Below are 13,216 nucleotides of genomic sequence, written 5' to 3'. Positions count from 1 at the left end.
CTACACAATGTGTTGTTCTTAAATGTTTGTCATTTAATGTAGCCTGTGTAAATAGATGGTATGTTATACCTTTAAATAATTTTGTATTTTCCCCCACATAGCATGATTTTTAGATGTTGGCCTAGTTCTTGCAATCATAGCCTGTATGGCCAAGCTTAGCTTACTCTGTGAGAATTGATACGGGTAGCTCTAGGACATCTTGCTATTTATTCAGCTTGCCCTAGTTTCATGAGGAAAGGATGTACTTACTTTCTAAGCACCCTGTTTCATCAATGATTATGAACCAGAGACTTAGGTTCTGCATAGGTTGGGTTATCTGGGCTCTCCATTTTTTTCTGACAGGCAGTGTTTGATGACACCCTACACCACAGGGTCCTTTCTCAGTACATTTTGAAAGCGTCGCGGTGAAAGAAGGTGGAGAAGCAAAGAGGAGGTGGGCGTATGAGCACGCTGCTAGAAGCGAGTTAAAACAGTAATTTTCATTTTCAGTGACTTTACACACCTTGCCCATAGATAAGTATTAGCGGCAGAGAAATGTTCGATTTTTTTCTGAAAGTAGTTATGTAGTAACTGTTTGTCAGTGGCCATTTCCTTAGCTGCAACTGTTGTTTGCGTTAGTTAGCTGGGTGTGCTCATCAACCGACGCGTACGTTAGCTCCTTCAATTGTAGCTAGTTAGCTAACTGTAGTTGAGAAAATAATAACGTCACACGGCCTGCTGATTTAGCGACAAGCTGTCGGTTCTGCATTAGCTGACCGATATTTCATATATCTTACCTACTCTATACATAAGTTAATAATGCTTGCTGACATGAGAGAAATACAACATACCGGTTGGTCCTCCCTGTCTGCTTGCTTATTTAGCAAGCTAGCCAGATTTAGCTAGCATCCATGGGTAGCTAAGTGTAGTTTATTTGAATATCTAGCTGAATTACATGGGATTTAGGAATATCGGAATTGCTCGTGTGTTTGATTTATTTCTAAGTAGTGTTTTGTTGTTTCGTGGACCTAGCTATCTGTTCGTGCAACCTGCTCCTAATGACTCTTTTTGCATGGTGGCTTGCTGTGGTGTCATCAGCCGGTCCAAAGGGTCCTCCCTTGATTCCCATAGTGAGGTGCTGTTTTTAATAACAACAGTTCTTACAATACAGGTGAATGTAATGGGTCAAGATGTGGGCCTGACAAACCAAAGATAATGTAGATGAAACACCTTTTAGCACTGCCTTCGGCTGGAAGCCCAGCTCGTTTCGCTCAGCTGTGCGACTGAGCCCTCCCTTTCTCATTGAGCATGCGCGCCGAAGCTTGTAAACAATGAGACCATTCCAGACTATCCCTAGCATTGTGTCTGTTTGAACAGTTATTTTACGTTGTATTAAAGCATTATATGCAGCATGATCAGCAGATATAACGGTAATTTGTGGTAAGTCACTCGATGCGATTGCACCCTTCCGATGTCATCATGCCCACTTGAGTTGTCGAAACAGTGATAGAGCCGTGGCATAGGGAATGGTGAATGATAAAAACACAAAAGCTGTCGTGTATGCCACTTGGGCGTGACATTGGAAAATATGTATATTTAGTCACTATATATAGTGTAGCCTTTTACAAGAAGTGAATCATCGTAAGGCAAGTCGGTGTTTGAATCGTGCGTCCAAATTTAAAATAGTTGGGTTTTCTTCCTAAATTGTATGTTTCTTGCCATCTTCGCTTATGAGTCTAGTTGCACAGCCCGTGACATCAAGAGACTTCTGACACTGTTTTGTGAAGTGTGTGTCTTTTTTAAGTGAAACTATGCTCTGGTACAAGTTAGGGTTTGGATGCCTTTGCATGTCAGTATTCAAGAGGAAACATTAAGTGCAAAGGTGTTTGACAGTTCATTTGGACATGCATAGTACATCCAAGTTGAACATGGAATAGATGGTTATTGTCAATATGTTTATCAAACAAATTATGTTTATTTAGCAAAGGATGTAATCTGTATTGATTGTATACTTAAGTGCTGTAGTCTGTGAACCCAGTGTTTGATTAGTTGCTTTTGGCTTTGATTGTTTGGCTCACACCATGCTAATTTGTCATCCATCAGGTAGCTGCAGCATGGAGGCCACCCTGAGCAGGCTGCAGGGCCTGAGCGCAGACGAGCTGCGTGAAGAGTTCGTCAAGGCCAACCTCAAGTGCGGCCCCATCACAGCCACCACTCGCGCCATCTTCGAGAGGAAGCTGGCCCGTGCTTTGGTGAGTGAAGATGGCAGCGCCAGCGCTGGCTCGGGCAGTGATTCGGGGGCCTCCAACCCTGGGCCCCATCCTCCCTCGACGTCTGCAGAGCCGCAGGCCAGCGAGGACGGTGATTTTGGCTACGGCATGGGCCTCAACCCACCCGAGGAGGAGGCTCTGATGGAGAAGACAGCCGTGGTGGGCTGCGTCAGGGCCGACGAGACTGACGGGCAGACGCCCTCCAAGCCCACACAAGTGTCACCATCCTTCTACTATGGCGTGTGCCCACCGTGGGAGGATGTGCTGGTCAGGACTGGTATGATGCTCCTCGCTATATATTTCCTGTTTGGGTTCATTCAGTCCTTCATGGGTCCAATTTGAATCTTGTCTGTGTTGTTTGAATGAATCGTCTGTGGCCAGCTACTGGTAGCCCGAGGAATATTAGTGTATGGATTGAGATGGCAGGTGTGAGCAGGGGTAATCATTTACAGAATATCTGCATTATTAAAGATGCTGATAAAGAGGCCTGGGCTAAGGTAGCAGATTTCTGTTACATCAGGTTACTGGAGTCAGCAGTCTTTACAGTCACCGTGTCTGTGAGCCAGTGAATGTGTTAACAGTCTCTGAGATGCAATGCAGTGACGTGCATAGATTTGGGCAAGGGCAGGAGGCACATTGTGTAGGAAGGGGCATATTTCTAAAGGGTCAGTGAAGTAACACTCTGGCATTTTTGGAACTCACGGTATTCCCAAGCCTGATACATTGCCTATAGTTTTGAGAGTGTTGTTAACCCACATTTACTTGTCAGTGTGTTGACGGCACTTTGCAGTGGAGTCATGCTGTGATTGTGAAGGCTGAATAACTGGCTCAAGGTCAGGGTTGACATGACAACAAACATAAATGGGTCATTCAGTGTTGAATCAAACAGAATCTAGGAATACCGTTTCTGGTCTCCGGTGCTCTAAGGTGCTGAAAGTTTGTTTACATAATGAATAATGACCGAAGACCAGTGAACTTTTGTTCAATTTCAATGATTGCATAATTTCTTCATGCTTGGATTTTTATACTTTTAAAATGCCTCATCTAGGGAACCATCTTTGGACATTTAAATGTTAATATTAGTATTATGTACAATTTGTTTGTACCCAGATCAGTATTTTGTCTTCAAATACAAATTGTTTTGTACACTTTGTTAATGTTGAACCAATATTTGAGGTTTCCACAGCATATTGACATTAAGCAGAAAACTAGGGGGGTTTTTTTGGTTATTTTCTCAGGAGAAAAATGGCATGTGAAGTGGCTAGTTGGAACCTGAAAATCTATATTTTTTTAATAGTTCCATATTTAATCATTTAGTGCCCAAAGTGTTACTGCTGTATCATGTTTCCTTCATAGTGAAACACCCTTAGTTGATTACATTGTTATACCTCTGCTTCTTCACTCTTGTTCTAAAGGAGTTCTATGTTGTTCTTATACTTGAGAAACTCTGTCTTGTTCTTGTTCTTGTTCTTAAGGAACTCTGCCAGGGCAGTTCTGTAGTTTTCTAAGCATGGTCTACACTAGAAGCTTATTCATAGCCATAGTTGAGTTTGCATCCATTTATATAGGCTATAGCCTAATCCTTACAACCGGTTATAGGCTGCCTGTTGAAAGACTTAGTTTGTGGTTCTGAATAAAGCTCCTGCTGGTTGGTTCATCCCTGTCAAGGTTACTTATGTAGATTTCAAACGAAATGGGTCAGGACAGTTATATTGTATTGAAGGCTTATTGACAAATTCAGCAAGTTGCTCCTCACACTCCCGTTTAGTGTTTGCCCGCAAACAAACTAAGGTGTTCGTACATCGTCCTTGCTCCCTCCCTTACATGGTTTGTTTGTTTAAAAGTACATTCAGTGGGAACTGAATCAACTTGGTTGATTTATGTTTTTTTTGAAAAAGTTTTGATAGTTGAGTGGCATGTTAGTCTCAGGAAGAGCTCTGGGAACAGCTTGACCCAGTGTCGACGCTGGGACATCCTGCAGTAAAGCCCAGCTGTAACAGCCTTTATCTTGGCCCCCAGAGGTGCTGCCAGGGTGTTGGGTTACTTGCCTGCTCTGATATGGTGGCTGGAAGCGTCTGCGCCTCTGCCTGTGCCTAGCGCTGATTGAGATTGACACTGACCTCTGTGCCCGTGCTGTAGACTTTATTTCTGTGCCGTGGTGGGCAGAGGAAGCCCAACACATTAGTGTGATAAGGGATTATGCGCTGTATTGTGCAAGGGGCCCCCCTCTCTGGTTGTTTTATAATTATGTAAATTCATAATTTAGTCGGGTTTATTTTTTAATTGACTGCACTGTGCAGTCTTTCAACCCATTTCATATCCTGCTTTTTTGTCTCCACCACTTCCAAAAGGAAAATGAAAATGCCCTCTGTTCTCGTAATGCGCCGAGCCATTGTCGGCTATGAATGAATAATGCGCTCGTGCTGCCTGTTGCTGTAGGTTTATGGCCATACTTTATTGGCTGAATTGCTCTCTGTGTCTTTTGTTTCCTCTAAAGATAGAGTACATGTGTACAGTGATAAGAAGGAAGCCCTGCAGGCAGTGAAGATGATGAAAGGGGCTCGATTCAAAGCCTTCAGCAGCCGCGAGGACGCCGAGAAGTTTGCCAAAGGCATCTGTGATTACTACCCCTCTCCCAGCAAAGCCATGCCATGCATCTCGCCTGTCAAGCCAGGCCTCTTCGCTAAGGGTGAGTGAGGGGGTGGACAGCCTGATGGTCACAGTGCAGTAGGTCCTGGAAGGCCACACTACACATATAGACACACACATTGACCAACTACTATCAGTTGTCCATGGTGGCTTGTTGAAGTTTGGCTGAATATATGCGGACGACACTATAGAAGAACGCCTCTCTTCTCTCTTTCACTAAACGCTTACAACAGACATCAGCTCTGGGATGGAGACGGACACCATCAACAGGGAGAAGGCGAACAGTTTCAAGAGCCCGCGCACACAGGACCTGACGGCCAAGCTGCGCAAGGCGGTGGAGAGGGGCGACGAGGTGGCCTTCGCTGAGCTGGTCTGGAGCAATCCACGCTATCTCATCGGCTCAGGGGATAATCCCACTGTGGTGCAGGTGTGTGTGTGTGTGTGTGTGTGTGTGTGTGTAATGTCAGGGGGCTCAGGAGAGAGCTTTTTTTTTATTAGGTGGAACGCGGGAGTATTCACGTCAGATTCTTTTTTTATATATATATATTTATATAAAGGAACCAGCTGAAAATGGTGCATTCAAACTGACTTCAAACAGGATCATTAAAACTATAATAAAATGCTTGAATTGTGTCACACATACTGTAGTTCACTGTTCATCACGGAGTTTAGGCTTCAGTTGTTAAAATAACTATAACACAGCCAAAGCTCCCCTTCAGGTGTTAACACTAGTGTTGTATGGTGGGCCTCGTTCTACAGGAGGGCTGCCGATACAACGTGATGCACGTGGCTGCTAAGGAGAACCAGGCTGGGGTGGCCCAGCTCCTGCTGGACACGCTGGAGAACCCCGAGTTCATGCGTCTCATGTACCCCGACGACCACGAGGAAATGCTGCGGAGACGCATCCGCTACATCGTGGACCTGTACCTCAACACTCCGGACAAAGCCGTGAGTCCATCCAGCACCGCGATGACTTTGACATGTCGCTTTCTCTGCATCATTGGTTCTTAGTCCGTGTCTGTTTCTTTCTGTACCTCTCTGCCCTCTCATTGTTTTCTTTCCTCTTCATATTTTCTTCTTTGTCATGCTTTCTGTCCTCTCTTATTCCGTACACCTGCTTTCTTAATGTCTCCATTGCTTTAAGAAAATGTAAAGATTGAGTTATGTTTTGTGCCTGTGACATTCCAGGGCTTTGAGACACCGCTTCACTTTGCCTGCAAGTTTGGCTGCCCAGAGGTGGTGAACGTTCTCTGCTCCCACCCCGAGACTGACAAAAACTGCAGGAACAAGTATGACCAGAAGCCATGCGACGTAAGGGACTGTTTATCTATGGTGGCTTGTGCTTTGTTTTGTTTATGCAAATGTTTATGTTTATGTTTTCCAGTCCTTTTGTTTTGTTCCAACCACAGACTAATCAGTTTATCTTATTGGGTCTTTGTCAGGTCATATGTGAAAGGAAAAACAAAACTCAAGAAGTGAAGCAGAAGATCTGTGAATATTTAGAAGGTATGAACCCTTGTCTGCCAATGAAAGCTTTGTGCGTGCGATTGTTTACTGGCTCTTTGTTGCTGGATGTTGAGCGTGTCTCCCTCTCTCGACCCAGATCGCTGTTATGTGCCCTTGTTGAGGGCGACGGACAACTCCTCCCAGCCGGTGATTGGAACCCCATGGTCCCCTGAGCCCTCTGAGCCTATGCCCTCGATGCTGTCCAGGAGTCCTATGGACCCTGTCATGGCGGTCAAAGCCTACGCAGGGCCTCTGAGTCCATCAAAGGTAACAATTTCATGGAGAGATTTTCATATGTCATATCAAGTAACAGCTTTGGTCTAAGATGGAAGAATTTGAGAGAATTGTTAATAAATGGAACTGGCTTGGGGTGCCATGTTGTTTTAGAATTATAGCATTGCATGGAAAAGGAATTTTGGAGTTAACAGTGGCCAGTTTGGTGGAGGAGTTCAAGTATTCTGTTTGATAGTGATGTAGGTGGCTCAAATGAATACCAAGACCAGTCTGGAAATGACTCTGTCATAGTCCAAGCATCTAATCACTAGTGAGAAATACAGAAGAAGTGGAATCCACGGAATGCAGTTAAGCATGCTCAAAGCGCATGGTAACATAGGGGATATTGTTGGGCAGGTGATGAGAGGAAAAGCTCGGTTTGGTCTTGGAAAGAGCGGGAAAGGCTACAGCACTGGAGAAGAGACCGCTGATAACTGACTTTCTTCACAAACAAGAAGTGGAGGGTAGACGGTGTTTCAAGTGAAAAAAGGGCAGTGGATGAACTGGTGTGATGTTGAGTTGAGGAAGATCAGCTGGAGAGGACTATAGGCCATGGATGCTACCGTAATTTCCCGACTATTAGCCGCGGCTTCTACAGTGATTTTGCAAAATTTCTTCAGCTATGAGGTTAATACAGCGGGGCAGTTAATATGTTGTTAATATGGTTTTGTTTATTCTAACTTGCATAAAACACTGTCCTGCGGCTTATACACAATGCGGCTTATATGCGGGAAATTACTGTAACCATTTCAAATTCATTGTAGGAGCCACATATGATTATCGTCCTACTCCACAGAACCTGGTGAAGATGAAAGCTGCAAGCTATGTGTGGGTCATGGCTCTTAAAAGCATATTCTGACCCAGGGTCTCTACACCTGGATATATATTTAAGCTTTAAAACTGCTGGCAGATAAGCTTGAGAATAAGAGAGTTGTTGAGATGAACTCTTTGCCGGTTAGCGGCAGAGATAAAAGAAATTACTTTTGTGCAAAAAGGACAGAAAAGTGGGAATTGGGCAAATACAAACAATGCAGGGAGATGAGGCAAAGCACTGAATTGTAAAACTCCTGGTGGATGTTGGAAAGCAACTGCTAGTTCCACGGTGTATTAATGTGAGTACTCTGAAACCAGATGTGGGGATGCGTATTCTGAATGTGATCACATCGCTTACTTTATTGAGATGACTACTCCCCTCTGCAGATGCGATGAGGAGGAATCCTATTGTTGTAGGCGTTGCCTTGTAGCAGATTAGAACACTTTTGTTAGATTTTGGTTGTCAAGGACGGTAACTGAAAAGACCTATAAAGGAGTTGTCTGAAGCTGCTGAGTAGGCAAGCCAGTGGTTAATGGCAGGTTATCACTCTCAGACTACTTGGGGTCATGCTGTCGTTCAGAGACGTGTGAAATCTTGTCGCTGTGTTTCTCAAGTGGCACTTGATATTGTCTTTGTTTGGTACGTGTCAGAATTCATCGTGAGGATACCAGACAGCCCTTTTGTGCCTTATGGAGGTGCCATATGATAGGCCTAATTCAACAGAACACCAATGAACGAAGGTGCCTGCTTGATAACCCAGCCCAGTGTAATGCTCACCAAAGTTGCTTTAGTGGTGATGTTATGATATGGTTTTCTGTTTTGGTTCTTTGGTTAGGAACTCCGACTACTGGTAGCGCATATCTTGCTGCGAAGGAGAGCCTCTACTCATACAACATGTGGCACGTTTTTATGCTGCCTTGTCGGTTATAGCTGTTGAATCTTGCGTCCTGTTGTGTAACTTAACGTAGGCTTGGTTGTTGATTGACATCTGTGGCACGACAAGTTGCACCATGAAAAGAGGGGCCTGTTCGGATCCCGGGTGTAGCAAGAGGTGCATTTTGCAACTGCCACAAATTGTGCATTGTCAGTCAGCCTCTTGTCATGCTGTGTAATGTGTGTGTGTGTGTGGCTTGGTTGTTGATTGGGCACTGTGGGAAGTCCCCTACCTAAAGCACAAGGAAGTTAACGCCTTTCCTGTGAAGGTCTGAAATGAGAGAAGCACATTTGCAAAATATAATAGAATAATCAAATTTGTATTTCAACTAGGAGAACAGCAGGACTTGTTGTCCAAGTCAGTTAATGTCATGAGTTAACAATACTGTTCACGGTTGTGTTGCAAAGAGCAAGCATTTTGCACTCAATACTGCTTGATGTGAGCCTGTTAACAGTGTGGTGTATCTCTGGTTATGTTCTGTATGCTAAAATGAAAATGGCCATGACCCCCTCTCTCTCTCTCAGGCCGACGAATTCCGCAGAGCATGGAAGACGCCCCCCAGGGATCGTGCTCTACACTTCCACCACATCCTTAAGTCTGATCCCGACCGGGGAGCCGAGAGAGTGGGCAGGTACAGGATGGAGAACCTACTATGTTCCAATGTGCATACTTATGTACTTATAATACCTAATAATAGTGCACAAGTAAATGCACGCGTGCACTCATTAGGGATAGAGAACCGAAGTATGACATTCAGTTTCCATGACGGAAAAGTGTCACTGGATCTAACAAACTTTCGAAGTGGCTGAAATAGCATTGAATGTTGACATGTACCATCATTTTTAGCTAATAAATAGTTTTTAATGTAAGCTGTAGCCATTTGAACACGTTTTACCTGCTAGGCAGCAGCTTAGCCACATAACACGGATTCCCTGGCAGGTGTAATAGAAAGAAACAAAATTCCGGTCAATATTTCATGTCTTATTAAAGACTGGCGGCTGTTAAGTGTTTTTTGGGCCTCAAAAATAAAGCCAAGACACGTCCGTGAATTTAAAGGGATATTAAGACCATTAGTTTTCTCGCCTGCAAGCATCATGATTAAAAGTGACAAGATTTAAAACGTGTCTCTTCTGAAGTTAGAAAGTGCAATAAGACCAACTGAAAGTGAAACCTGGCGTTTTTCTGGCGTCTGGGTTTGACATGGAACTACGCTCTCATCTGGCGTAATAATCAAGGCAAGTTGCAAACATACCATGGGCGCAGTGATATCACACACTACTACTGCTTGTTGCCTATGGGGACTATTTTCAGATATCACTGTGCCCATGGTATGTTTCCTGTTTTGACAACACTACATCATGGCTTCGGTACTCTATTGTTAGTACAGACGTATGTGAATTGGCCATAATCTTGTAATGTATTCTAGTGCATCATTTGGCACATGTATCCAGGAAAAGCTACTGAGACGAACATTGTTGCTCTTGACTCTGACTCTGACAGTCTGTATGATCTGTTTGTTTCCAGAAATCTTGCCCATGAATTGGGCCATCCCTGGGCAGAATACTGGGACTTCTTGGACTCCTTTGTCGACCTGTCGTCTGCAGAGGGTCTTCGAAAGCTGGAGGAGCACCTGAGCAAGAAAGACTTCAGCGAGCACGGCCACCGAGAGACCGGCGAAAATGAGACCAGCAACCGGTTCAGAACCCCATCACCAGGTAAACGAGAAGAACGCTTTCTTGAATACTCTCTCGAAAGGACCTGCTATTATTGAGCCTCTATATTGTACGTACTACGTGGGGTGCTGTCGCACCACATTTAAAGGAGAGTGCTGGTACGAAAACAATCGGTTTTACTTAGCTCGAATTGCTGCAGCCAGGCAGCTACAGCACTACACTCTGGGCACTCTGGGAGCTCACGCATGTCCGTGAGCTCCCAAGTACATGCCCCCAGAGTGTAGTGCTGAAAAACCAAATGATAGGAATCTTAAGAAAGAAGGCTGTTATGTGTGAAAGCTTTGGATATAAAGCCAGTACAATCTGTGCTTAATGCACTCAAAATCCAGTGTTACATCTTGGACAAAAATGCTTGATTTCACTTGTCATGCGAATGTCTTCATATCAGATCTCAGTAATCATTGTTGAAAGTTAAATTTTACTCTCTCTCGTGATACAGGCAAGCCCAAAAAGTTCTGCAACTCCATCTCGGTGGGTGCTTTCCTGGACGAGGGCGATGACCTGAGCCTGGAGGAGATGAAGAACCGGCAGAACGCTGCCCTCACCAGCGTCTGCTCCAAGGACAGCCTGAAGGGGGCGGTGGGCGGCCGCGAGTTCCACATCCTGCCCGTGTCGCGCAGCGCCGACCTCATCGAGACGGCCGCCGAGCAGGACCTCCTCTGCGCCGCCGACAAGAGCCTGCTGTCGTCCGCCAGCAGGAACGGCCTGTGTCCGGCCTCCTCCGGCGCCGACCGAACTCAGAACGGGGACAAGGGCTCCCCTCGCGGCCTGTCGTCTTCCTCCTCCTCCTCCTCCTCCTCCTCCTCCTCCTCCTCCTCCTCCGCGGCCGCCTGCCTGCTGTCCCCCATGTCCAACCTGATGGTGGAGTTTGAGCGCATGACGCTGCTGGACGAGATGGAGCGGCAGCCCCGGGAGCGGAGGCGCAGCGGCGGAGGAGGCCCCCGGCAGAAGGACGGGCTCCCGCGGGACTCGTACCTGCCGGCGGCCGAGCTCATCTCCAGCGTGGGCCGCCTGTCGCTGGGCGGCGGCGGCGGCGGCGAGGACTCTGTGTTCTCAGCGAGCTGCGCGGAGCGCGACTGCGGCGACTCGTGGAAGGGGGCAGGCGGCGGCGGCGGCGGGGGGAAGGGGGACGGGACGGACGAGGGCGGCCGCAGGCTGGAGGACCGGGGGAGCTCGGGGTCGGACGAGTACGTGTCGGCCGAGGAGAGCCTGGAGGGCGGGGGCCAGAGGACTAGAGGGCCCGTGGTCGAGCGCACTCTCTGCTCCAGGTCCAAGTCGTGGGACCACGGGGGCCGAGACATGAGCAGCTCAGGGTCGTCCGGCTCCTACCGATCTCTGGATTCCCCTGACTTTATATTAAGGACGCCGCCCCGCTTTAAAAAATGTATTTTCATTGAAGGGTAAGTGAATTATGTTCTTGAAGGTAGTTGGACAACTTTCTAGTTCTAATGTTGTGGCGTAACCTGAGAGGACTTGTAACCGTCCTTATGTGCTGAGCCAATGTAAGCTGATTCTGGTGCTTTTCTTAGGGATTCGCCAACCAAGCTGGACAGGGAAGTACTGTCTGCAGTAGAAGCCATAGATGTTGATCCCCTGAAATACCCCAGCATTTACAAATGGAAGAGCACAATGCACACATACTCCCCCACTGAGATGCAAAGGTTTGTGCAATCAAAATGACAGGATGAGCAAGTACTGTAGATTTAGCTCAGTATAGATCTTGAGTTTCTAATTCTTGTAAATGTGTAAATAGTATCTGTTTCTTCCAGTAGTTTCTCAACCAGTTTTGTTTTATCCAAAAGCAGTAATTTATTTGTGTGTGTGTGTGTGTGTGTGTGTGTGTACCTTCATACAGGTGGCCGACCCCAGCCATCGTACGGCGGCCTCCCAAGGTTCAGACGTTCACCCCGGGCTCCCCCGTCAGCAGCCTGGCCTCGCCCCTCGGCCGCTGCAGCCCCTCCCGGTACACGCCGGGGTCGCCCGACTTTGGCAGCCCCGGCCGCTACAGTCCAGCACACGCCAGCTTCATCCAGCGCCTTCGCCTCAAGCACTTCAGCGACCCCCCCATTTAAGACGCAGCAGACATCCCACTGCCCCGACTCCCCTCCTCCCCCCCTCCCCCCCTGTGCTGCACACCTCGCCAACCCGGGTGACTGCATACTGGCTTCAATCACATCAGAAATATGCACAAGTGTCTTGAGGGTTTGAATTAACGACGTGGTACTCCGACATGTGATGTACAGGTTTTTTGGTTTTTTTTGGATGTATGTTAAGAATTTTTTCAAACTAGTCTCTTTACAGTGTATGTATGAGTGTGAGCTTTGTCAAAAATTACAGTAATAATATTATTTATAGAACATGGTGACATGCACTTGTGTCCTCGCTCAAAAAAAAAAAAGAAAAGATTTTATCGTTTAATAACGGAGAGGAAAAAAAGAAAAAGGGTTGCATTCAAAACATCAAATGCAAAATTCTTGTGCGGACGCATTGTTTGAAAATAGTTTGTAAAAAATTAAGCTTAATGTGAGGAGAAAAAAGTGTGAAATTATTTTTGGTATATCACTTACGTAGCACAAAATGATCGAATTGTTTTTGTTTTGTTTATGTGTGTAAATGACTGCCAGTTCCTGTTTTTAAGTTTGTGAGTTTGAGAATTGCCTTAATTTTTCTGAGATGAGGGACCAGCCTCCAGTCAGAATTTGCCACACCATGTCCAAAATCAGCCAATCGTGTTTTACCAATGCCTCCCTGTCCATATTTTTAAATCCAATAAATGTGTTAATTTTTGTAGATACCTGAATGTTTTTCGTTCACCCAGTTATTATGCCATGCACCAAGCTGCAGCCATGTCACTTTATAAGTACAGTTTCTCAGTGACACACAGAAGCCATCTTCATGATGTCTCTTACCTTTCTGATGTTCGTTGTGGGCTGTACATTGCAGGTTACTGAATTGTACATCACGTCTCTATGATATGAATGAATGTTCCAACAAAACTGCACAACTGTCTGAACATATCAACAACCAAACTTTGATATTTCAATTGAATGGCGTATTT

General features: G+C 45.8%; 1 protein-coding gene across 5 annotated transcripts; it reads left to right on the top strand.

Annotated features, from left to right (window-relative positions):
• The first annotated feature begins 387 nt into the window (after nucleotides 1-387).
• ankle2 (ankyrin repeat and LEM domain containing 2) lies at nucleotides 388-12,958 on the top strand. 5 transcript variants are annotated; one of them, XM_062543068.1, is made up of 13 exons: nucleotides 388-433; nucleotides 2,083-2,526; nucleotides 4,747-4,938; nucleotides 5,132-5,325; nucleotides 5,658-5,846; nucleotides 6,087-6,209; nucleotides 6,341-6,404; nucleotides 6,502-6,671; nucleotides 8,950-9,056; nucleotides 9,950-10,140; nucleotides 10,598-11,558; nucleotides 11,688-11,819; nucleotides 12,014-12,958. In XM_062543068.1, the coding sequence occupies exons 2-13, from the start codon at nucleotides 2,094-2,096 to the stop codon at nucleotides 12,228-12,230; spliced, it is 2,973 nt and encodes a 990-aa protein (XP_062399052.1). In that variant the 5' UTR covers nucleotides 388-433; nucleotides 2,083-2,093; the 3' UTR covers nucleotides 12,231-12,958. The 5 variants fall into 5 exon arrangements, with proteins under 5 accessions (XP_062399052.1, XP_062399051.1, XP_062399053.1 ...); XM_062543067.1 differs by having other exon boundaries at nucleotides 408-472; XM_062543069.1 differs by lacking the exon at nucleotides 388-433 and adding an exon at nucleotides 1,055-1,114.
• Nucleotides 12,959-13,216: the final 258 nt, after the last annotated feature.

The sequence above is a fragment of the Sardina pilchardus genome, chromosome 8 (assembly GCF_963854185.1).
Source record: "Sardina pilchardus chromosome 8, fSarPil1.1, whole genome shotgun sequence".
NCBI classification, from domain to species: domain Eukaryota; kingdom Metazoa; phylum Chordata; class Actinopteri; order Clupeiformes; family Clupeidae; genus Sardina; species Sardina pilchardus.
Note: the sequence above shows the minus strand (reverse complement) of the source record. Positions and strands in the feature narration are given on the sequence as shown.